This window comes from Trachypithecus francoisi, unplaced genomic scaffold (assembly GCF_009764315.1).
Source record: "Trachypithecus francoisi isolate TF-2019V2 unplaced genomic scaffold, Tfra_2.0 Lachesis_group13, whole genome shotgun sequence".
NCBI classification, from domain to species: domain Eukaryota; kingdom Metazoa; phylum Chordata; class Mammalia; order Primates; family Cercopithecidae; genus Trachypithecus; species Trachypithecus francoisi.
In genome coordinates, this window is record NW_022681458.1 from 74,065,807 (window position 1) to 74,091,972 (window position 26,166).

Below are 26,166 nucleotides of genomic sequence, written 5' to 3' on the forward strand. Positions count from 1 at the left end.
CCTGGTCTGATGTAAGCATGGGCTCTATGCCCATTAAAACATGCTGTGCAAAGTCTGCAAATAGTGCTCCACAGGTCTGATGTGGACTACAAATGTTTTATTTGTCCTGCAAAGTATTATTGTTTTTAAATTGTGAAATATTTCAAACCTACAGAACAGTAGGCATAATAATGTGATAAAAACTCACACAGCTACTGTTCAGTCTAACAAATCTTATTATTTTGCTCTATTTATTACATATTTTTAGTAAAGTAATAAAACTTCATAGATGCAATAGAAGCCCTTCGTGTACCTTTTCCCTTCATTCCTTCTCTCCCTCTCCAGGGGTAACAACTGGATTTGGAATTTATCATTCCAATCATTTTTCACTAAATATGTATTCAAAGACTGTATTTAGTGTTCTCTTGTTTTTAAGCATTAAGTATATGGTACAGATTCTGTACAGTATTTTATAAAGTTGGGCCAATATTTTAAAACTGAGACATTTCACATGAAATCAGATTTGTTGGCTTCTCTTGAAACAACAGGAAGGTCTGGCAATGCGGGACTAGCTTTCTGGCAGGACAACGTGCCTTACTGGGCCAAGGCTTTTTGGTGTGACATGGTCCCACTAGTCACACTGTGTAGACATATGCACATACACCTGGACTGTGTCTCCTTTGATGCGGATCTGGCCCCTGATACTGAATTTCCTTCCATTCCAATTCTTTTCTCTCCTCAAGGCCATTTCTGCTGTCCTCTCCTAAGTGCTGAATGCCAAAGGTGTCTGCCTCTCACTGTATCTCTCGCTGCCTCTCCTTCTGCTCTCTCTTTTCTCTGGTTTTCATTTCTATTTTCTTGCCATGTCCTGCCATTTCTTTTCTTGACTTTAGTACCAGAAGAACCTGGGTTTGTTTTAAAGACTTTGTCCATCGATAGTAAAATAAGTTATTTTGACTAGTAAACCTGACCCATCTTAATACATCTGTGACCTCTAGCTTGGACCATTCTCTCTAGTTTTGTTTTTATTTTTATTTTTGTTTCCTTTTCTTTCTTTTTTGTTTGAGATGGAGTCTCACTCTGTTGCCCAGGCTGGAGTGCAATGACATGATCTCAGCTCACTACAACCTCTGCCTCCCAGGTTCGAGAGATTTCTGGCTAATTTTTGTATTTTTAGTAGAGATGGAATTTCGCCATGTTGGCCAGGCTGGTCTCGAACTCCTGACCTCAAGTGATCCACCTGCTTCGGCCTCCCAAAGTGCTAAGATTACAGGCGTGAGCCACCTCACCTGGCCCATTCTCGCTAGTTTAAGTGTTGTTCATGTTTTGGAGCTCCAGAAGGCTGGACTCTGGATAAAGTGGACTTTTCACTAGGTTATACAGTTCTTAAGGGCTGAGATCCTTTTGTCTATTTTACCCACAGCAGTTGGCAAAGTGCCACACACTTAATCCTTAAGAATGTATTTACAGAATGAATGAATATTAATGAGTTAAATTGTGTTTTATTACATACATCCTTTTTAATAAGCCAGGCCAGTCCCTGGCCCTCCTTTATTTTTCAGAATACATGCAACCCAAGAGGTCTCTCCAGATAAAGATCTGAGCCTGGCAGGGAAGGCACAGAGCAGAGATAGAAGAGTGTTCAGGGCTTATGGTGGTTTTGGTGGGAAGTTTTTTGAATAGAAAAGAAGTAAAAGGCTTTCAGATATCCTTGGTATTTGTAAGAATCTGAAGGTGAGAAGGATAAACAAAATATTTTCAGAAAGTGCTGTTTCATGTGTAATGAATGGATTCCTCTTGAAGTGGTTCTTCAACAGAGATTGCACTAAAAAATCAATTGCTTTAAATTACATTTTTATGTCATTCTGCCTGGGTCGGGACTATCAGGCTTTAGACAGATGACAGCATGAAAGAAATACGTATGCCATACAGATGACTATAATGCCTTCTGGTGTTTTAGCCAAGGGCAATCCTTGCTAATATGGAAGTCTTCCCCTACGGATAGACACAGTAGGGCTTCCAGTGAGTACTCTATCAGTACCCACATCAGGGTCAGAAACTTCTGAATTAATAAAAACACATTAACTGTCATCAGAGCTATTTTGTGTGTAATATAAAATGCAATAGAAAGTCAGTTTCAATAGCTGGTTGGGAAATAAATGAAAACACGTCTGGAAGTTATAATTCTTATAAATTTAACCCATTAAATCACATGTGATGAATTTACAATGCAATATCTCTGCAATAATTCAATCTAAAATAAATCCTCTTTCTGTTTATTGTTTGGAAACAGGTAGTAATGACACCTGAACACTAAATTGTGCTAATCCTAATAAAATTGAGTTACACCTGCTCTGGACTTTGGGTAATAGCATTAGTTGTGTCAGTGGAAGGCACATGACACTTCCGTCATTATGTTCAGTGCGAGATGGCTTGGTCTTCAAAGTTGGAAAGGGTCATACATTCTCAAATGCATTTTTCAGATGGACATTTGCTGTCACTGCTGAGAATTCATCCAGATAGTTACTATGTCTGCAGTTTTCTTCTCATTTACAATAATATTAAAAGTGAGCTGTAAAGTCTAGGGCTTTGGTAGAGAGTGGCTGATTTTGTTTTCTTTCTTTTTTTTTGAAATAGTCTCCCTCTGTTGCCCAGGATGGAGTGCAGTGGCGTGATTTCGGCTCACTGCAACCTCCACCTCCTGGGTTCAAGCGATTCTCTTGCCTCAGCCTCCCGAGTAGCTAGACTATAGGTGCCTGCCACCATGCCCGGCTAATTTTTTAATTTTTAGTAGAGACAGGGTTTCGCCATGTTGGCCAGGCTGGTCTGAAACTCCTGACCTCAGGTGATCTGCCCGCCTCGGCCTCCCAAAGTACTGGGATTATAGGCATGAGCCACTGCACCCAGGCAGCAGTGGCTAATTTTCATTAGTGCTCACTGCTAAAGCCAGTCCAAATAAAATGCAACTGGCTAAAGAGCAAATCCCATAATTCCACTGTCTAGTTTCCTAGGGCTTCTGAAAGTTATCAGAATCAAAATGGAGTTGTGGCAAAAACCCTGACAAGCAGAACTGAGAAGGACAGGAAGGGAGGGCTCTCATGCACAAAAGGCTGCAAAAACCACAACCTTGCAAAAAGGCCATTGCAACTTTATACACATACATATAGGCACACAATACTTCTGTGAGGACATCTGCCCAACAACTGCCTGTCCAACCTCAGACCGATATTACTCCTGTTATTGATCCTTGTAGCCAAGGATCTGAAAACAATTATTGAATCCTCATTTTAAAACAAACAAACAATCAAAAAACCTTTGTCTTCCTTTATCTCCCTGAATACCCACAGAGTTTACTATGTACATGAACACCTATTCCAAAATAAGCACCATTTTCTTTCAGAGTCTCCTTCTCTGTTTGTTATTTAGGTTGACAGGCTGCTGTAACCAATACACATTGGAGGGCTTAAAACAACAGATGTTTATTCTTTCACAATCTGGAGGCTAGCTGTCCAAAATCAACCCTTTGGCAGGGTTGATTTCCTATGGGAGGCTCTGAGGGAAAATCTGTTCCTTGCTTCTTTCCTAGCTTCTGGTGATGGCCTGCTATTTTTGGCATTCTTGACTTGTAGACACATCACTCCAATCTCTGCCTCCATCATCACATGGCATTCTCCTTGTGTGTGTGTGTGTGTGTGTGTTTGTCTATTTGTCTCTGTGTCTAAATTTCCTCTTTTATTATAAGGATACCAATCATTGTAATAGGGCCCAGACTAATCCAGTATGACCTCATCTTAACTTGATTGCCTCTGCAAAGGCTCTATTTCCAAATAAGTTCACATGCCCAACTACCTGGGCTTAGGACTTCAACCCTTTTAGGGGACATGACTCAACCTTAATACCTACCTTCCCCTGAGACTGCTACCCCTGGGCCCTCCCAGTCAGAAATTCCGGAGCCATCCACTATACCACTACCGTGTGTGTGTCGGTCAGGCATGTTGCACATACCAGCTCATTTAATTCTTACATAGCTCCTATAGTCCGGGGCTAATTGTCCCAATTTTAAGAAAACAGAGGCTCAGAAAATTATAGACTACCAGCTAGAAAGTGTAGAACAAGGATTTCAATTCAGCCATGCCCTTTCCACCATGCCCTACCATTACCCTCATTCAAAAAAAGTTTGACCTTTGGCTTTGGAAGCAATTACTATAACCCAAGTCCAGCTCTTTCACAACTTTTCACTCAAACAGAGTTACCAAAAGAGTGGGTATGAAAGACTTGGCCAGGACAAACACTGGTGATCGATTTTCTCCAGACCTTAGAATATCTGACTATTTTCCACCATGCAATGATAGTACTTTTGTGTTAGATTACATTTTAGCCATAGGAAAATGATCATCTGTCAAGAGAACCTCTCACTTCTCCCATGGATGCATTTCTAAAACATTTTATAAATTGCATTTGTGCATATCCAGTTTTTTAATGCATTGGGGCAATTTGACTTTTAAAAGAATCTTATCTGTTGTCAAGTTCTATTTCTCTGCTCCTTAAATAATTTTTAAAGTCACTTTCCTCATCATTATCCTCAATATAATAGCTAATATTTACATTTCTCTAACTTGATTATTGCAATGGCTTCCAATAGGTCTCTCTGCCTCCAGTTTCCTCCCATACAATCCACCCTTGACAGTGCTGACTCATTCTGATGCTTAAAAGCATGTTTTATGTATTTAAAAAGTGTTATATTAACATTTAACAAATATTTACTGAGTGTACTCTGTGCCAGGTGTTTTTCTAGGTACTGGGATACAGCAGTAACCCAAAGGAACAAAAAATCCTGCCCTTGGGGAGCTTATATTCTGCAAAGTTGATTCTTGTAATTATATATCTTTGCACTACATATTTTGCTACAAATCTTAGCAGACAGGAATAATGATGATGATGGTGGTGGTGGTTTCCAAACTTCTATTATGTGTCATCCATTATCCTAAGCCATTATAACAACCCATGTGGTAGCTATTATTGTACTGAGTTTTGCACAGGACAAAACTGAGACTCAGAGAGTGAAGTAAGTCCAAAGGCAGAGACTTTAAAAAATGAGGCTAGGCATGGTGGCTCACACTATAATCTTGGCACTTTGGAAGGCTGAGGTGGATCACCTGAGACCAGGAACTTCAAGACCATCCTGGGCAACATAGCAAAACCCTACTTCTCCAAAATTAAATAAAAATTAGCTGGGCATGGTAGCGCACACTTGTAATTCCAGGTACTTGGGAAGCTGAGGAAGGTGGATTGCTTGTGCCCAGGAGCTAGAGGCTGCAGTGAGCCATGATCATGCCACTGCACTCCAGCTTGGGTGACAGAGCAAGACTTTGTCTCTAGAAAAACTGTTGAGCTGGGCACAGTGGCTCACGCCTGTAACCCAAGCACTTTGGGAAGCCAAGTTGGGTGGATCACCTGACATCAGGAGTCTGAGACCAACCTGGCCAACATGGTGAAACCCAGTCTTTACTAAACACACAAAATTAGCTGGTGTGGTGGCACATGCCTGTAATCTCAGCTATTCAGGAGGCTGAGGCAGGAGAATCCTTTGAACCCCGGAGGCAGAGGTTGCAGTGAGCCGAGATCGTGCCATTGCACTCCAGCCTGGGTGACAAGAGTAAGACTCTGTCTCAAAAAAATACAACACAAAACCCTGTCTCTACTAAAAACACAAAAATTAGCTGGGCGTGCTGGCAGACGCCTGTAGTCGCAGCTACTCAGGAAGCTGAGGCAAGAGAATCACTTGAACCAGGGAGGTGGAGGTTGCAGTGAGCCAAGACTGTGCCACTGTATTCCAGCATGGGCGATAAGAGCAAGACTCCGTTTCAAAAAACAAAACAAAACAAAACATTGAAGGCAAGATTTGAATTCAGCACTTTCTTTCTTCAAGACACTGGCCACTTCACTACACATCCTATCTTAGATGTTCAAAGGGTTTATGAATAAATAATGGAACTCTATGGAAGCTCTTTGTAATACAAATAACTACTGCAATAATCTGTTTATAAAATGAAAATGTGATATATTTACTTCACCTAAAGCACGGTTTGCCCTCCAGGGGACATTTGGCAATGTCTGGAGGCACTGTTGATAGTCACGATGTCAGCAGCAGTGGTGCTACTGGCATCTAGTGCGTAGAGGCCAGCGTGCCTTCATCTGCTATGACTGGTATAACAAAATACCTTAGAGTGGGTAGCTGACAAACAACGGAAATTCATTTTTACAGTTCTGGAGGCTGAAAGTCCAAGATCAAGGTGCCAGCAAATTAGATATTTACTGAGGACTTGCACTCTACTTCATAGCTAGTGCCTCTAGCTGCATCCTCATTCGGTGGAAGGAGTCATCAAGCTCCTTCCAGTCTCATTTGTAAGGGCACTAATCTAACTCAGGAGGGCTCTGTCCTCATGACCCAATCTCCTGCTAAAGGCTTTTAATACTATTACACTGCTGATTAAGTGTCAACATATGAATTTTGGGAGGACAGAAACATTCAGACCACACCACAGGAAAACAGACCTCTACAACGAAGGGAACTATCTGGCACAAAACAGCACTGAGATTGAGAAACCCTGACGCATCATGAGGCAGTTGGATACATTTTAAAAACATTTAGACCCTTATTTTTCCTTTCTATTTTTAACGTCGCTCAGTGAATGTACTCTTTATGCATTGAAATAAACCTTGTTTATATTTTAAAGGCACCCGCCTCCATCCTCATATTTCAACTTAAATTTAGTAATGGATTTTCCGGGAAAAGTGCATATCAGTTGAACACTTTTACAAAACATATATTTCTAAGTTTTAAGTACCATTTTACCCAATTGTTTACAGAAACATTAACTCTAATGCTTTTGTATAATTTTAAAACATTATTCGTATTCTGTTCTTCATTTATAAAAATGATGCCAAAGAGCAATGCCAGGGGACGTTCTTCTTTAAACCGATTGACTGTAGAAGTGATGGATCTGCACTGAGTCATCCACTCAAGCAAGTCTTCATCCTGGTAGCCCTTTGGAAAGCAGTTGACTAGAGACCGACATGTAGTCTGTGACTGTGGAACAGTTGTTTTTTTGGGAGACTAACTGATCTGTGTTTGATTCAATTCTGTGATATTGATCTTGAGAGCATCATGTTTTCCTACTAAGTCCCAAGAACATTCCTGGCCTTCATAATCCCACCTCATGGTTTGAAAGTCAAAAATAGAAATTCATATGACAAAATAGAAGTCACATTCATTTGATCATTTTTCTTTTCCTTTAAAAACAGTCCTTAAAAGTTCTTTGGGGTAGGGTGGAGGCAGCACTTGAAGAGGTCAGCAGCCATGGCTTGGTATAAAGAGCTCCCCTGTTTCTCAGAGGCCTAGAATTTGTTTATGAAGGGCTCTGTTTCTTGACAGACATGACAAGATACAGTTTTTGAACTCCTCTGCATCAAAGAGTGTACACTTACTTCAGCATGAACTTCTGCTTCCAGACCAGAGCGAGGTAGCTGCTTTACTCAAATTTTCGTAATGCTCCAAGAGATTAAGTGCCCTCATCTTCAGTGGACATCAAAGTTTTGATCAGACAACTAACTTCTCTAATAAATTTCTGGGCTTCTTCTGAATAATCTTTCAAAAATTTTAGGGAGATTTCTGTACATACACTCGGAAGACAAAATCATGATTTCCCTGGAGTTTTTATTACATCCTCATTATTCTTACCTATTTCTTCAGTAGTCCTAGCAATGAGAACCAGACAAGATCATCTTGGCCAAACGACCAATGCTATTGGTTTACTGCCCCGTTTCAGTTGGAGACAAGAATGGTGGAACCTGGTCACCTCCACGGAGGGAACACAGAGAACATTCACTGTTAAAATATGACACCTATAATCAGGAAAATCTATGGTTTTACCATAGCAGTTTTACAGATGAGGTTATTTTTGGGGTGTTGAAAAAGCAGCAATTAAAAGTTCCAACACATGCATGTTGGAACTTTTCATGCCTCAATAAATTATTTCCCTACCAAGTATACTCTTAAAGAAACACCTAATGTCTGGCCTCAGTGTCCTCACGGGCTAATGTGGCAATTATTTTTTTTTTTTTTTTTTTTTTGAGACGGAGTCTCGCTCTGCCGCCCAGGCTGGAGTGCAGTGGCCGGATCTCGACTCACTGCAAGCTCCGCCTCCCGGGTTCACGCCATTCTCCTGCCTCAGCCTCCCGAGTAGCTGGGACTACAGGCGCCCGCCACGTCGCCCGGCTAGTTTTTTGTATTTTTAGTAGAGACGGGGTTTCACCATGGTAGCCAGGATGGTCTCGATCTCCTGACCTCGTGATCCGCCCGTCTCGGCCTCCCAAAGTGCTGGGATTACAGGCTTGAGCCACCGCGCCCGGCCTAATGTGGCAATTATTAAGCGTGTAGAATTTGAGCAAACTTTCTAAACCTCTCCTGCATGTCTTACTCTAATTCCACAGCCCCTTAAATCGCCTCCCTGGGATCCAAGCGGCTTGGAAAAAATGAAGAAAGTCTGAACAGCCAGGGACCTAAGGAATCAAGTTTCATTTACTAAGAAAAACTAGAAGGACTGCGATTAGATTAGGCAAGGTGGGAAAGGGATACTGGCAGGTAAAGCGCCGGAAAGTTACAACTTGGGTTATTTTCTAACTGGCGTCTTGCAAAGGGACACCGTGTAGGTATCCCGCTCGCTAACTTGTGAATGAACTTCACGTTCTCTTTGGTGGCAGGAGAATTCTGAATGTGAGAACCTGGCGGCCGTTCAACGACCCCGCCCTCGGGGTCCCCAGGGGTCGTCCTCTGGCGAGTCTGATTGTCTGGGGCGAAGGCACAGGGCGAGCAGCGAGGGAGGAGGAGAATCAGGGCCGCCGGCCCCGAAAGCACACACAAAGCGGCCTGACTCTCCCTTGGTGGGAACTTCCCTGGCCGCCAGCGGAGCGGGAACGGGAGGGGGCGGCGGGGCGGCGGTTCCCTTCGCCGAGGCGGAGAACAGCGCGCGCTAGGCTCGGGGCGCGCGGCGAGCGCAGCGGCCGCCGCCTCCTCCCTTCCCCGCCTCCGCTGGCGCTGCCTCCTCCCTCCGCCCGGCTCGGCCTCTCTTGCTCCCTCCCCTCCTGGCTGGCTTCGGCGGCGGCGGGCGGGGAGGGCGTGCGCCGGCCGAGAGGTGTCGGCGGCGAGGCAAAGGAAGTTTCAAGTGGAAGGTCGTCCACCCGCCGGCGCGTCCTCCTGCTCTCCTCCGCAGCATCATGGCGGAGCCGAGCGGCTCGCCCGTGCACGTCCAGCTTCCCCAGCAGGCGGCCCCGGTGACAGCGGCGGCGGCGGCCCCAGCGGCCGCGACAGCAGCGCCGGCCCCGGCAGCTCCCGCGGCCCCGGCCCCGGCCCCGGCCCCGGCCCCGGCCCCAGCCCCAGCCCCAGCCCCGGCGGCACAGGCTGTCGGCTGGCCCATCTGCAGGGAAGCGTACGAGCTGCAGGAGGTTATCGGTCAGTGCTGCGGAAGCGGCGGGGCCGGCACAGGCCGGGCGCCGAGGCCGGGCGGGAGGCGCGGCCGGGGGCGGGAGGGGGCGCGGGATGCTGGGCTCGCCTGCATGCACGCCCTGGAGGCAGAGCGGCCAGCTTCAGGCCTACCGGCTTCAACAGTTTTTTTATTTTTTAAATGTATCTGTTCGTTCTCTGAGCGCTGGTGCTGCAGGAGGCGGCGCGGCGGATGTGACTCGCACTGCAGACGAGCCGCATGCTGCAAACTTTTATCTCCCGGATCGCCGGGGCGGTGGAGCGAGGGACCCGGCGGCGCCGCCGCATCTCCCTCCCCCCGCGTGCCGGGGCCGCAGCTCGTGGCCGGTGGCCGGTGGCCACGCGGACAGGCAGCCGCGGGTGGGGTGGGGTTGCGGGGGCGCCGCCCTGGACTTCCAGTGCCCCAGGGGCCGCGTCCTGGGGGACTCTGCGGGCACAGCCGCTCCTCTGCCTCACGTCGTTACTCTCTCGCCGTGGGTAATGGGGCCACGTAGAAGCCGCGGAGGCCCCAGTGCTTTCCCGAGGCCGGGGAGGATGCTGGCCTCTCTCCCTGACAGCCGCCACTCCACGCCCGCCTTGTAGCCCGGCTCTCCGCGCCACTCGGAGCGCCCGGGTACCCGCCTCCCTCCGTGCCAGGGTGCGCCGCCTGCCGCCCAGTCCGGCCCCCCGGGGAAAGCGGGTGCCCTGGCCTCCAGCCCTGTACCGGGCCGATGCTTCCCTCTGGTCCAGGCCGAGCTACAAGAGTGAAACCCGAGGCTGCCGGTGATCTGCTCCCTGCCTTTCGATGCCTTCTGGGCGGCTCACAAATATCACCTTATCTTACATTTTTAAATACCTGTCAGAGTCGCAGGGCTCGGCATTACTTTTTCTTGGGCCAGGCACATGAAGGGCCAGGAGGTTTGTTTTGTCCCTTCACCTATTGGATCATCCAGTTTGAGTCTTGTCACTTAGGGAAGCCTCCAGGTAAAGTGGGCCCTCAGCGTCTCACCTTACTGAGGCGGGGATGGGATGTTGCCTTCCCAGAATCTTGGTATGTAAGTACAGCGATGAAAAAGGAGTTAAGGATATTTATCTTAAGTATTTTTTCTAACTTTCACTTAAAAAAATTCGTCACCTCCCTTTAAAACAAAACAGCTACAAAAATTTCTTTAGGTGTTTAAATGAGCCTTTGTCACCTACTGTTGAATAAAACATAGCATAGACGGAAATATATATATAACTATATGTGTAGAAATATGTGAGAAAATGTTGGGCAGGTCAGTAACCTAGGATATATACAAGCTTCAGAGAACCTATAATAGGCATCTGTAGACAAAATTCTTTGAAAACCCAGATCTTCCATAATTTTTGACCAGAGACTCTCATGGGATGAGTCTTCATGTCACTGCCTGAAATAAATAGCTTCAGGGGCTTCTCAAAGCCTGGAATATTCCATGGAAACCTCTTTAACCTGGCATATAAGCCCTGTACCCTCAACCTGCCTGCCTCTTCCCGTTGTCTCCTCTCACTGATTGCTTCCTGAATACACCGCTGTCTTCCGCACATCTGGTCTTCCATTCTTTGCTGCCTTGCAGAGGCTCTTCCCTTCTGTGAGTGCCCATATTTGTGTATTAAATCTCACTCTGCTTCCAAGGTGAGTGTGAATATTCTTTGAGAAGCCTTCTGCTTCTTTCAAGGCAAAATGCTGTGGTTTCTTCTGCCCGTCTTTTTACAGACTTGATAGCGTGTAACCTCATAGTTGTTATTTGTGCAACAAGATCTGAAGGCCTGCTATGTTCCAAGCATTGCCCCAGTTGCTAGCAATATAGAAATTAACAAAAGATCCCTGCCCTAAGTTGTTAGGAGACATAGGGAAAGGATCCTATAGGATGTGATGAGTAAGTGCTTGGAGAGCCCAAAGGAGGGAGTGACTGCCAGGAGAGAGAAGGAAGCAGAGTATTTCTTAGTAGAGGTCATATTTGAGCTAGGTTTTAGGTCTGAGTTTGTAAGGTGCTTACTTATTTCCACTGTTACCTTCAGTAACCAGCTGTGAACTCTGTTTCTGACAGGAAGAGGTGGGCCATAAAAGTTCAATAATGGTATCTGCCACATAATTTTCCATAGAGTCCATAGGATTGGTAGAACTTATAATCAATTTATATACCTACTTGGTTAATTATTAGGGTTAAAATACAGACGTTGCCTTTTGAAAACAGTATTTTTTTGGTGAACTAATAAAATCTGAGTTTAAGTTGAGTGGAATTAATGGCAGAACTTCTTTCAGTTTGCAGTCCCATCGGTGTTAATTATGGTGGTCAATTTAGTGGAAGAAAAGAAATTTTTTTTTTTGTTTGTTTGAGAACAAAAACACCTGCTTATTCTACCCTGACTTTTGCACATTTGCATTGTGGGAAGGGCTTTTCTATGAAAAATATGAAGTTTATCTCATATTTTCCCAACTAAAAGAGAAAGAGATGGCCTGTGTGGGGGCCCTGTTATTGAAAAATCAAATTGCTGGAATAGGTTTTTTGCAAGGGCTTAATGTTTATAGGGAATTACAAACCTGTTTTCATTTAGGGTTTAATGCTAGTTCAGAGATTAAGACTGAACTTGTGGTTAAGCACTTTTGCTTAAACATTACACGCAGAAGTTAGCAGTTCAAACACTGAACCAGTTTCAACATGAATGCCAGTTGAGAGCCTTTGCTTCTACCCGCCATACGGCAGGTGCCATATGATATGACTCCAGCAGTGTGAACCGTGACCAGCAGCAGGAGGCTCAGATGTGCCTGAGCAGAAAGCCAAAGGAGTCACCGTGTTTTAACTTTCCAGCATGGCACGGGCACGGAGGACTTTTTCTTTATTTCCTTCTGGGCAGAGTTTGGGGCCCCCAGGATTATGAGGGAATAAAGTTTACTAAAATCCAAACAAAGCACATTCAGTTGTTTGACTTCTGTTTTAGAAAAATAAACACAGGATTTTGCAAGCCTAAAAATAACGTTTTCTCTTTATTGTATAATTGTTCTTGTGTTTTAAAAGGTCGGTGGAGAAACTGTAATGCTCTTAGGAGTATTCTGGTTCAGAAGTTTATTCATGACCTGGAAGTGATGTAAAATCGATTGGAGGGAGTTTTATATTTACAGAGGGGTTAAAAATGTTGGAAATTATTAAATTCCTTCTTCTAGCCATTGATATCCTTGTCTTAGTAGATTTCAAATATGTCTGTCTTTTTGGAGGCTTTCCGACCTGTTTATACTCTTCAGCCTCGTTAATCTTTGTTCCGTACCTCTCTACAGAAGGAATTTGGGGGTGAGTTGAGCCCCCAAAGGTAGGTACCCCTACCTTTAGAAGTATAAGGGACACTTAAAGCTATGCCAGTTGAAAACTTAGTTTATTTGTTGGTGGTATTAATAATATTACCTAGATTTGCTAAACAGGGAATGAAAGTGAATCATATAAGTGTTTACTTGGCCGTCCGTAATGGAATGGAGCTTCTCATTCAAAGAGTTGTAGTCACTGAAGTACCAGTTTCTGTATTTGAATCAGATGATTCCAGCAGCGTTGTTATCTTTGCTGAATTTCTTCTGAGAAACACTAGACTCCTGCCTCAGCGTATATGTTTGATTTTCTTAGTTTTGTTTTTTTTTTTTTGCAGGATGCACCTTTCTTTATGTAGTTTTATACTAGATTTTTCAGTGTTGCTTCACCTTTGTCCTGGGTGGTCATTTAGAATGACCTAAAAGTAACAAATTGCCATCTTAGTCAATACGAAGAATTTGAGTTCTAGAATCCTGGACATGGTTTGACAGAGGGTTCCTTTGAATGCTTTATTTCTCTCCTGTGAGGCTTTGTTTATCCATTGAGGTGTGTTTTCCTCAGGTCCAGGTAATAGTGCATATGGCCAGGTCTTTAAGCCTCTCGTAAAATGAGATTGTAAATAGCCCCAGGCATTCCCACTTCGCTCTGTGCTCTCAGAGTTTCTGTGGATTTAAATGGTTTGGGGATTAGAACTGGTTTTTATAGATATCCTAGAGGCAGTCTGAGGACAGTGGTACCTCCGCTGGCACTGGGTAAGGGAACCGGAGCCCTGAGTGTGTGTTCTGATCTCCCGGACCTTTACACCAGGCTGCCTTGCTGCTGCAGTGTGTTCTTTGACCTTGATTAGTTTGTTTGTTGTTGTTTTTAAAATACTAAATGATGCCTGAGATGCTTTGTCTCAAAGAAGACAGGGCTTTGATTTTAATTTCATTTCACTTATTTTTTATAAGTAGAAAAATGTATATAGAAATGTTCTTTTGTATTTTTTATTTTTTTTTTGATACAGGGTCTCACTCTGTCACCCAGGCTAGAGTGCAGTGGTGCAATCATACCTCACTGTAGCCTGGAACTCTTGGACTCAAGTGATCCTCCCACATGAGCCTCATGAGTAGCTGGGACTATAGGTGCAAACCATCATGCCTCATCATGCCTGCCTATTTTTTTTTTTTAAAGAGATGGGGGTCTCACTATGTTGCCCAAGTTGGTCTTGAACTCCTGAGCTAAGCGATGCTCCTGCCTTGGCTTCCCAATGTGTTGGGATTACAGGTGTGTGCCTGGCCTCTTTATATATATAATTTTTCTTTTTTTTTTTTGTAAGACAGAGCCTTGCTCTGTTGCCTGGGCTGGATTGCAGTGACACCATCTCAGCTTACTGCAACCTCCGCCTCCTAGATTCAAGCATTTGTCCTGCCTCAGGCTCCCAAGTAGCTAGTATTACAGGCCCGGCTAATTTTTGTATTTTTTGTTAGAAACGGGGTTTCACCATGTTGTCCAGGCTGGTCATGAAGTCTTGGCCTCAAGTAACCCGCGCGCCTCAGCCTCCCAAATTGCTAGGATTATAGGTGTGAGTCACTGTGCCCGGCCTCTTTTGTATTATTTTTATTGTGGTAAAATATACACAACAAAAATTGTACCATTTTAACCATTCTTAAAGTGTACAATTCAATAGAATTAATTATATTTACAAGATAAATACTCTTTTAAATGTGCTGTCATGGGGCTGGGGGGAGATCTCAAGGTAAAAAGAAACTATGGTAAAGTGACTGCAATCCTTTATATGTGCATTTGATTTTTAACTAATGATATTATGAATTCTTCCCTGACTTTTATGGTTTATTGTATACTACGTTTACTGACGGTGTTTGAAAATAAGCTGTAGCAGTGCCGGCCCTGGAGTCCGACAGCCTGGTCTGTTTCATGTCCTGCAATGGCAGTCACTGACGCTGCGACCTTGAGCAAATGACTTAGATGTGTCTGCACTCAGTTTCCTCATTGGTAACACAGAGATGATAAAAATAGGGTTGTGAGGAATGAGAGAATGTAAAGCACTGAGAATCGTGCCTGGCACACAGCATGCTTTCAATTAGTCTTAGCCATAACTTCTATAGACTTCATTTGCTAATCAGATGCAAGTTATCAGGAGAGAACACAGTCCTATCTTTGGCAAGATTCTGGAATGGCTTGAAGAGTTTCTCTGCTATATTTCTAGCAGGGAGGAGGTAGGAAGGAGAGGTTGTTCCCTAGTCTCACTCTTCTGCTGGGCTGCTGGAAGGGGCTTATAAGGGGAGAGGCCCCCGGGGATCTGGCTTCCCCTTGCATCTCCACTGCTATGGGAGGAAACTGAAGAGACCTGTGGAGCTCCTGGCGATTTGGACAGCTCGGGGGTTTAGGTGCCAAATGGCCCTCTGACAAGTGATGAGAGCATCCTGCAGGAAGGTTGCTGAAGAGGAGCAGCCCATTATGAGAGGGCTCCGAGAACAACCTGCTAAGACTGCACTTTCTTCTACCTCTGAGTTTGCCTGGAGGCTGCCATGCTGGCAGGAAATGCTGCTGACTAAAAGAAATGCTCCCTGTGTGTCCCAGCCAGTGCGAGGACAGAGGCCTTCATTTTCAGATAAAGTCATCACCATTGCTTCCCTGTCTCCTTTCCCTCTCTGCTTTTCCCTCAGTTTATAAATATTCTCAAGCCTGTCTCTTATCTTTAAATGACAAAAGAGAACAAAACAAAACACTCTCCCTGTTTCTTTCTCCTCTGGCTACTCCCTTATCTCATTTCTTCCTTGCACTGCTAAACTGTTTCAAGAAACCTCCGATTCCCTCTCTGCCCACTGCAGTCTGGCTTCTGCCCTTTCCCTGAGAAACCCAAGTTACTCTCTCTGAAATCACCGTGACTCTTCTGTGACTCTTCTGTGGGCAGAGCCAGTGGACGCTGCAGTCCTTCTCTCTGCAGGGTTAGGTGCCATCTTTCATTCTTTTGGAAAGGCATTTGCTTGAACTTCCATGCCATGCCTTCCTTCTGGACTTCCTGTACTCCCCTGCCTGCCCCGGATGCAGGATCCACATCTCTATCTGTTTGAGGCTTCAACTACCACCTCAAATGCGGAGGGTCTTCCTGACTATAGACCAGTGTTTGGACTACCTTTTTAATGTCTTCGTTTGAATGTTTCACAGGAACTTCATACATTTAAACTCATTGTCTCTCCACCCTTGCCTCAGTCCTAATCTGGTTCCTTCTATATTCATCTTCTTGAGAGGCTGGCCATCCTGTACTTTCCTGTCTTCGTCCATCTCTCACATCTGTTTGGTCACCCAATCCTAAATACTCCACCTCCTTGAAATCTTCTTTGATTTGACTCTGACTCTTCATGTCGGCCACCACTGGTTTAGTTCAGGCCCTTATCGATTCTTATTTGGATGATTGTAATAATTTCCTAATCAGGTTCCTTTTTTCCATTCTTGTTTCTGGCTGTAGTGTGCATTGCTACCAGAATGATACTGCTATACCAAAATTCTTTATAACGTTTCTCCCAGGCTGAAACGCCTTTAGTAACTCTCCCATCATCCTCAAGACTAATTAGAAGCACAGTGCTTAAGGTCTTTTGGGAATTGTCTCTTGCCTCCCTTTTCAGCCACATCTTGTCATTTCCAGTCTCAGGACAGACTCTTCAGCCAGTGGGAACGTTTTGCAGTTGCTGAAATGCCTCTTCTAGGCAAGATTTCCCTCTGCTTGGAACACCATTCCAAGACCCTTATTCCAAGATCCTTCCTTCCATTTTCATCTATGTAGCAAAGAGCTCTGTCTCTTCTTTTAAATATTGCCCTTATTGAAGTATAATATGCGTGTGGAAAAGTGTACATATAAACAATGTATATCTTGGTGCATGTTCATGAATTGAACACACCACGTAACCAGCACCCTGACTGGGCCTCCCTTCTCATACCCTGAACAGGTGGTTTCTTGTCACACAAATAATCTCTGCCTCTAGAGCCCCCCTCCCCACTTGCCCTTCAGGCTCTTTTGGGTCTTTCGTTCCCTGGCAGTTCTCGTACTGTCTGCAAATTGTTTCTTCCTTGCCAGCCTGGCTGTAGACTGTTAAGTCTCCTTTGAGGACAGGGTCTCTCATCTCCATACCCCACATGTCATAACAGATATTTAATAAATGTTTTCTGGATGAAGGTCTGAGTTTTGGGGAGAAATACTCCCTCCCCACTGTGGAAGAGAAACATTGCCTGACGTCTAAAAACTTGCCTCGCTGGATCCTGAGGATTTGATCTTGCCTGTGGTTAATGATGGTGCTTATTTAGTTGCGTTTGGGCCAATCAGCTTAAAGGACTCTGTAGAAATTAGCTCATTAATCCTCACAGATGAAGAGTAAGCACTTTGAGTGCGTCCACCTGCATGTGTTGTGGAGGTAGGCAGGCAGAGGCCTGGCTCTCCTGAGGTCATAGGACTGAGAGGTGGCCTTTCTGGCTGGATGAAAGGACCCAGGGCTCCCTGCCACAGTTCTGGCATCCGTAGACATTGTAGGGTGGAGTGGGGAAGTCCCACACTGCCCTTCCAAAGCTCTAGAGCTTTCTTTTCTTGAGTATACCAGTGATCTCTGTCTCTTGCTGTTCACGTATTTATATATAACGCTCACCTTGAAGTTCTGTGGAACATGTTCCTGTGTAGGAATCAGGACTGCTGGAGACCATCAGGGATACAGGTGAAACACAGGAGCAGAATTGCAGAACAAGTGGCTTTCAAAGGTTGTTATGATGGCAGGAGTTCTATTTTTATAAATTATAAGGGACTGACAGGATAGGGTGGGTGTGGTACCTGCTAAGACCATAGAACCACGTCATTCTTTTTAAGTCAAAACCAATCTAATAGATATTATAATTCCTTTACAATGTACTTTTTGGGAAAGTTTTTTTTGCTATTTAAATATAATTCCCCATGTAATCATGTGAAGTCATACATTCTCCTCTAGGATAGTTTTGTTTAGATTATACCAAAACAGCTCTTAGTCGAAGTGATTCAAGTGTTTCTCTTTTCCCTAGCTGCCATTAATTGGCCAAGTTTTTGATACTAGACAAGAATTCAATATATTAATTAAAAAGGCATTTCAGACTTGGCTTAACTGAAAAGCAGAAGAGAAATAAAAATCCTTTAGAGAATGGATTGGCAGTACTTTATTTCTAGAGTTGATTTAGATAAATACTTTGGAATCTGTTGTGAGTAAATGATATATTTCAAATTTCTTCTCACTTGCCAAACAGTCATTTGAGAATAAACTCTGGCTTAGCTTTAAGAAACTTCTTGGACATTGAGGATTGAGATGAATTGACCTTTTAAACTGATTGTGTATTTTGATATATGGGAAAACATTTTAAGATAGAAATGGTAGAGACCTCTACATTCATATTATCCCTGATTTTATTTTGAAACCTCTTCCAGGTAAGTGGCATTTAGTATAATTCTCAGAAGCCTAGTATTGGGGGTGCTCGTGCGATTCTTCCCTTAGGTAAAAATACACATTTTATTGACACTTATGGGTTTAGGTTTCTAACCTTTAGTTACCACTGGAGCTATTTGTCAGAAAAACTAGATGGAAAGTAGAGGTGGATGACTTTCTGCCCTGTCAATGATAGATCTTCATTCGGGGAGTATTTTGGAAGCCAGTGGCCTGTGATCGTTGTGAGACTTCTCATAATCATTCTGTGGATTAATTCTTAGAAGAATCAATGATTTTGTTTTGAACTGGTTGCATCAATTTGAACCAGAGTTTGTACTAAGGGTATTCCAACTGCTTGTTTCCTACTCTGTTTAGTCTGGGGATTGAAAAAGAGTTCTATTTTGGGGGGTTGGTGCCTATTGACCTATCCTGTGTAGCTTAGATTTTACTTTGAATCATCTAGTTCTCTTTCTTTCTCTCTGGCAGTGTCACTATCTCTCTTTGTTTAATTATGGGGTGACTCAAGAAAGCAGAGGAAGAGGAGCAGCAGATGGGGGTTGCTGGGGAAAGAATGGCAGGTCGTTGCTGGCTTTTATAAGTAAGTTCCTAGGTGAGAAGTGGCACAAGAATATAGAGAGAATTAGGAAATTTAATTTTAGAAGAGACCAAAGGAAGAAAAATCCATCCCAGCTGCTTTGTCTTGTAACTGAAAACTCTCTAATGGCCAAAGTTGAAGAAACTTGCCTATGGCCACAAAGTCCTTAGGATCCCAGACTCATGATTCTGCCCTAATTCAGTATTTTCTTCCACTTATATCACATTGTTTCCTTGTTGGTGTAAAGACAGATGTTAGAAATGTTACTGACTTGGGCCAGCTGCGGTGGCTCACGCCTGTAGTCCTAGCACTTTGGGAGGCCGAGACAGGCAGATCACAAGGTCAGGAGTTCGAGACTAGCCTGGCCAATATAGTGAAACCCCATCTCTACTAAAAATACAAAATCATTAGCCGGGCGTGGTGGCACATGCCTGTAATCCCAGCTACTCGGGAGGCTGAAACAGAAGAATTGCCTGAACCTGGTAGGCGGAGGTTGCAGTGAGCCGAGATCGCGCCACTACACTCCAGCCTGGGCAACGACAGAGCGAGACTCCGTCTCAAAAAAAAAAAAAAGATTATTGACTCAATAAATTTTAAACTATTAAAACCTTTTTTTTTTTTTTTGGTAGAGATGGGATCTTACTATGTTGCCCAGACTATTCTCAAACTCCTGGCCTCAAGTGATTCTCCTGCCTTGGCCTCCCCAAAGTACTGGGACTACAGGCGTGAGCCATTGTACCTGGCCTATGACTCAATAGAGTAAAAATATATCTGAGAACATATATATTATGTAGGAATCAGTAAAAATCTATGCCTTTAGGGGCATTAAAATGATTTTTTATTTACCTATATTTATTCATCAGGGCATGTTTATTTAACACGTAACCAGGTTATATGTAAACATACATTGTCTTCATTTCAGCCATCACCTTTCGCCTGGCCTATTACAGTAGATTATATTTTTAATCTTGGGTGATCATCTGTCAGTGAGGTGGAGGTGGGTGTGTGTTGTAAGGTAAGGTTGAGGAGCAGAAAGTTGAGGGTTGACGAAAAGTACGTGAAATAGATATACCGCATGACCGATCATTAGTTGGAGGGAGGTGGTCCCTTAAGCGGGGCTGGTATTTTATAACAGAGCAGCAGCAGTGTTCCCAGAAGAAAGGGGCTAGCACGACACTGTCCAGCTTGGTAGCCACTAACCACATGTGGCTATTTACATTTAAATTAATTCAGTAAAATTAAAGAAATAGGATATAGTCCTTTGGTTGCGCTAGCCACATTTCAAGTGCTCACTAATGAACTGTGGCTACAACTGCCTTATTGGATAGTGCAGATACAGATTGTTTCTCTCTTCACAGAAAGTTGTATGGGATGGTGTTGAATGGTAATTTCTTGGAAGTGTTCAAAGACTGGCCAAATACTACTATAATGGCTGTAAGTAGTATGAGGCCACTTTTTTATAACATGCAAAGGTATTGCCACGACTTAGTGCAAAAAGGAGACAGGCATCACCTGATTTTTAAAAAATCTTTTGTTTTCACTCTGCCTATTTGCAAGCTAGTCAGTTCATCTTTTCAGAGGAAGAGTATTCTTGTGTGTGGTGAAACAGATACCCCTGTTGACTCAGGAGGATAGTTTTGAAGTATAAGTTTTTATCTTACTGACTTACCTCATTTTGGAAATGTTCTTGTGATGACTAAACACAGATTCTGTCCAAATGAAACCCAATAGTTTCAGAAATATCAAAATGTGGCATTTCTTTAAAAAGATCATTTTAGAGTCTTTGGGTTGGATATCGTAGTCAGAATCACTTCGGTTTGTCTTATGTTATGAAGAAGGGACTGATTATATAGGTTTAAAAAATGAAATTACAGAGAAGTTCTGAAATTAACCCTAATTAGGAAAAATAATACCAAAATTAATTTTAGTCACTTAAACAGTGAATTTGAATCGTAGTCCTTCTTTTCCTTTGAGTTAGAAACATTTTGGTATTTGAGTGATTCAGGGATTAATAGTTTATCCTAAGTTACAAAGCAAGTAAAACGTCATTTAAGCCAGTACCTTACTAGAAATTCAAACTCAGCAAGCACTGTTTGGGTAGAGTACCTGCTCTTTTGGGAGAAGGAATTAATGACTGAGGGGTGGGAAAAAAATCTGTCTAGGGGAATTAAGTGGGTTTAATTTTGAGCAGTTAAGGAACAGTGTGTGCTTTCTCACATTTAGTTTCCCTTGAGTGACCGGAGCTGTAGCAGAGAATGTTTTACTATGTAATCCCTTTAAAATTTTTCCTTGTATATGCCCTTTCAAGTTTCTGAAGTCTTAAACCCAGCGCCTGACCTTAAACACGAGTTGTTGTGGAAACATTTTTAATATGGCACCTTTCCTGGGTAGTCGGGGGTGGCTGAAATAGTACTAGGGAAAGTGTTTCTGTGTAGTTTCAAATTGTGATCATTAGGATGAACTTAAGAATAGTAATATTTTTGGCGTAAGTCAAGATCGGGGCTGGAGTGTTTATCTTTAGTAAAGTAAATACCCACCAGTTGTTTAAAAAGTGACGATCTCTGATCTCTAGGGCCAAGAGATGCTGAGCCTCTCAGTTCATCTGTAGCCATTTTTCTGATTGTCTTCATAAGTGCTGCAAGACTTTCTGAAGGCTATAATTTCATGTCCTGTTCTTTTTTCTTTTTTTCTTTTTTTGTTTTTGAGATGGAGTCTTACTCTGTTGCCTGGGCTGGAGTGCAGTGGCACGATCTCGGCTCACTGCAGCCTCCGCCTCCCGGCTTCAAGCGATTCTCCTGCCTTGCCTTAACCTCCTGAGTAGCTGGGATTACACGCACCTGCCACTACGTCCAGCTAATATTTTTTTGTATTTTTAGTAGAGACAGGGTTTCACCATGTTGGACAGGCTGGTCTGAAACTCTTGACCTCGTGATTTGCCCACCTCAGCATCCCAAAGTGCTGGGATTATAGGCGTGAGCCACTGCACCTGGCCTTCATGTCCTGTTCTTTAAAGCCCATTGGAAATATATAATATAGGCAGCTTTGTAACTTATATTTTTGCTTGAACAGTCTTTATGGAAAAGGGGGATAGTTGAAGTTCCAGTGACTAGGACAGGCAAAACTTACAGTTGGATGCTCGTTTTGTTCATCTATCATATTAAAAAATGAAATTATTTTTAGCCATATGTAGTTGTTTAAAACTAAATATTTCCTTGTCTTTTGGAGCTACCTGGAAGAAAGGGAGTGACAAAAATAGGAAAGATGGTCGTTATGAGGTATGACTGACCTTAAATTAATCATATCAGAATTGTTGTATACAGAAAGTGTTCTTTCCTTCAGGGGGATGTGTGGGAGGGTGTCCATTTTTACTTTATAGCTACATTTTTTTAAAATGAAAACTTAGATCTTTTGCCACAAGCAGGCTGATGTTGCCATCGGAAGACTGGATGAAAAATGTGATGGCGAGTGTGTGATTTGTGACTCCTGTGTGTGTCCCTGCACTCTGGTGATGTGATGAATGTAATTATGGATCTTACCGGGCCACCGTGTGATCCGTGGAGGTCTTGGAATCTCTGGTGCCTGTTATTGTAAGGAGTGCACCATCCAGGAGAAGGACAGAGATGGCTGCCCAAAGATTGTCAATTTGAGGAGCTCTAAGATCTCTTCAATGAACGTAAAAAATATGGCTTCAAGAAGGGATGATTGGTGGGTGGCCCCTTCTTCCCCCCCACATCAAGCTGCTGCAGCTACCAGAAAAGATGCCTACTGCTACCAGCAGAAAGGGAGCAGAGCCTGGAGCATCACCAGGAGTGTCTGCTAGTGTACTGGCACTTTGCCACCCCCTCCTCTCCCTTCACCTAGACATGTGGTAGGGATGGAAAAGGATTCTTCACAGAGCACTCTGGCACACTGTATCAGAGAAAAATTGATAGATTAGTTAATGGTTTTTCTTGAATTCGAGAAGCAAAGATCTGTTCTCCATATTGATATGTTCTCCCTCAACCAAGATATTCTAAAAAGAAATAATATTTTAGTCTTTGCTTGAGGAGTTGACTGTGAAGCTACGCCCAGTGAAAAGTATGTTCTTGCAGCAGCTCTGGTGGCAGCTGTCCTTGAGGAACCTTTGGTGTGTGGTGGGAAGCTATCAGAATAAGAAATGTAGCCATTTACTCTTTTAACACTTGTGCTGGTGTCATGTTATTTTCATTCTGAGAAATTGGAAATCCTTTCTGTTGTTATTATCTTGATAAAGGTGGTGTTTATTTTCTGGTAAACAACAACAACAACAACAAAATTAGCCATTTCTTTTTTTTTTTTTTTTTTTGAGACGGAGTCTCGCTCTGTCGCCCGGGCTGGAGTGCAGTGGCCGGATCGGATCTCAGCTCACTGCAAGCTCCACCTCCCGAGTTTATGCCATTCTCCAGCCTCAGCCTCCAGAATAGCTGGGACTACAGGCGCCTGCCACCTCGCCCAGCTAGTTCTTTGTATTTTTTTAGTAGAGACAGGGTTTCACCGTGTTAGCCAGGATGGTCTCGATCTCCTGACCTCGTGATCCGGCCGTCTCGGCCTCCCAAAGTGCTGGGATTACAGGCTTGAGCCACTGCGCCCGGCCAAAATTAGCCATTTCTATCAGTCCTCCTGTGAAGAAATGAGACTAATTTTCTAAAGTGACATTAATTTGCTTTTAAAATACTTCCAAAAATGTTTTAAGCAGTGGTATTTGTATTGGAATAAGTATGTAACCTTACAGAATGACTCTTTAGCATGACAGTGCTGTTAGTTGTTTACTGTAAGTTTTGTTTACTATTATTTGTAATAAATTCTGGATCACTATTTCATAGAAGTGATAAGACTAGGACTTGGTTGGAGATTACAGTGAACTGTTGGCACAGAGGTAGGGATTGCAAAAGTAAAAGCTGATGGTGGCTGAGAGGAGTTTGGTAGGGTGGTGGATGGGATTCTACACTCAGGTCTGCGAAGCCAGGGAGAAAATGGATGGACTCATTCCGAGGCAAAGACTAGTACACAGCCGCAAGAGACCTCAGACCTGAGCAGGTCTGAGAAAGGGGGAGAATAAGAACTTGGGGGCATTTCCAAGTTTACAATTTGCAGGACTTGACCAGGGGTCAAGGCAAGGAAATTGGTAGGGAGAGTGTAATTTTTTCCAAGGATGATTCCGTAGCAGCCTCTTGTTGAGGTAGGTGCCTCTTTTGAAGTTTTGCCATCAAGGGTGCCTCTGACAGACCGAAAGGCTCGGTTCTCTCATCATGGATTCTGACATTCAGTGTATCAGCTATCTATAGCTGTATAACAAACCACCCCAAAACTTAGTGGCTTAAAGTAAGGACCATTTTACTCGCTTATAATACAAGTTAGCAATTTGGGTTTGGCTGGGCTGGGCAATTCTTCAGTTTGGGGTCAGACCCATGGTCAGCTTGGCTGGGGCTCTGTTTTCAGATGGTCTCACTTGAGTGTGGGGTGGTGGTTGGTGGTGGCTGTTGGCTGGCCCTCACTTTTCACTGATTCCTCATCCTGAAAGAAACTTGCCTATACTTTGTTTCTTGGGTGCAGCAGTGTTCTAATATAATGAGAGTGGAAGCTGCAGGACTCTTGAGGCCTAGTCTTGGAAAGTCACACAATGCCACTCTGCCACATTCTGTGGGTTAAAGCACATCACAAGGCCAGCTCAACTTCAAAGGGAAAGGAAATAGATTTTTCTACTTTTGGGAGGAGTGGTAAAATCACATGGCAGAAGGATATGTGTACAAGGATGGGAGGAATTCTTATTGCCATTTTGCAGATTCCTTGCCACAGCAGTTTAATTTAGCACAAGGAAGATGAATATACAATGTTTGTCATTCATCTAACTTTTGTTTTTCACTCATCTAACTTTTGTTTTTCACATGTGTTAGGGGAAATTGTTAACCAACAACCTTGTCTATACTCTCATTGTCATAGTGCCATCGATTATAGGTTTCATAGACTATAGGTTTCATTGCTGTATGAAGTAAGCATCAGAGTGATTTTTGCTATAGAAGTGACTTCAGGAATGTATCGCTTGCTAAACAATCTAAAAATGTTGATTCCAATGTGATATTTGAAGGGTGAGGGAGGGTATGTGTGTGTGTAATGCTGATCCTTTTTTAGCCTTGAGGTGTTTTATTCCAGACTGAGTTTCTTAAAACTCAACACCACATTAAAAATATAGATTGTTTGCATGCATATGTATTTGTTTTTCCTGCCACCTACAAGTCATGAACTAGATTTATCACAGCCGGAAAAATAACACATTGTCTGTGCATCACTCAATTTAAAGGTAGATTGTTGCTTAGATAATTAAGGAAGTTTCTTTACTTTGAAGTCAGTCCAGCAGTATTTTATTCCATGTTTCACAATTTTTCAAAAAGAATTGCTAGCCTATTAGGATAGAAATATTAGAAGCTTAGTAACAGTTATTGACAGAATTACAGAGTTTGCCCCTCTTCATTTTTTTTAGTTCTTGTTTTTTTTTTTTTTTTTTTAGTTTAGAAATAATGGAAGGGGGATGTACTGTTTACTGTTTACCTTTTAATTTTTTTTTTTTTGAGTTGGAGTCTTGCTCTGTCACCCAAGCTGGAAAGCAGTGGTGCGATCTCAGCTCACTGCAACCTCCGCCTCCTGGGTTCAAGCAATTCTCCTGCCTCAGCCTCTGGAGTAGTTGGGATTATAAGGCGCCTGCGCTACGCCTGGCTAATTTTTGTATTTTTAGTAGACACGGGGTTTCACCATATTGGTCAGGCTGGGGTCTTGGCCAGGCTGGTCTCAAACTCCTGACCTCGTGATCCACCCACCTTGGCCTCCCAAAGTGTTGGTTTGTAGGCGTGAGCCACCACCCCTGGCCTATTTTACCTTTTATTAAGTTGTAAAGTCTTTCTGGTAAAAGCCCTTATCATAAAATGTTATGTGCTTTTAGATGTGGGAAGAGGGCTAAGTGTTATCTTTATAAAGTTAGAGATTTAAAGGCTAAGTGACCTGTTTATTACATTGGAAGACAGGTCTGGACGTGGGATTAGAATTGTAGAGCGTCCTTCCTGTGGCTGACCTGGGTTCCTTTCTCATGTAAGGAAGAAGCACTGAGAAAAAGATGTCATCTGGATCTCTGAGGTTATTAAAAATTCCAAGCTTATTTAATTAAATTAAATTTATTTATTTATTTATTTATTTGAGATGGAGTTTCACTCTTGTCCAGTCTGGAGTGCAATGGCACAATCTTGGCTCACTACAACTTCTGCCTCCTGGTTCAAGCAATTCTCCTGCCTCAGCCTCCCAAGTAGCTGA

At 43.3% G+C, this 26,166-nt stretch overlaps 1 protein-coding gene across 3 annotated transcripts in view; it reads left to right on the top strand.

Moving 5' to 3' along the window:
• Positions 1–9,126: 9,126 nt before the first annotated feature.
• Positions 9,127–26,166, top strand: part of STK39 (serine/threonine kinase 39) — a 302,652-nt gene continuing 285,612 nt past the window's right edge. For 2 of the 3 annotated variants that reach the window (XM_033231238.1, XM_033231239.1), the window contains exon 1: positions 9,127–9,490. In XM_033231238.1, coding sequence (XP_033087129.1) covers positions 9,256–9,490 — 235 coding nt within the window. In that variant the 5' untranslated portion in view covers positions 9,127–9,255. Of the gene's footprint in view, positions 9,491–10,513; positions 10,551–26,166 lie in introns of those variants that run through there. The other variant, XM_033231241.1, reaches the window with a different exon arrangement.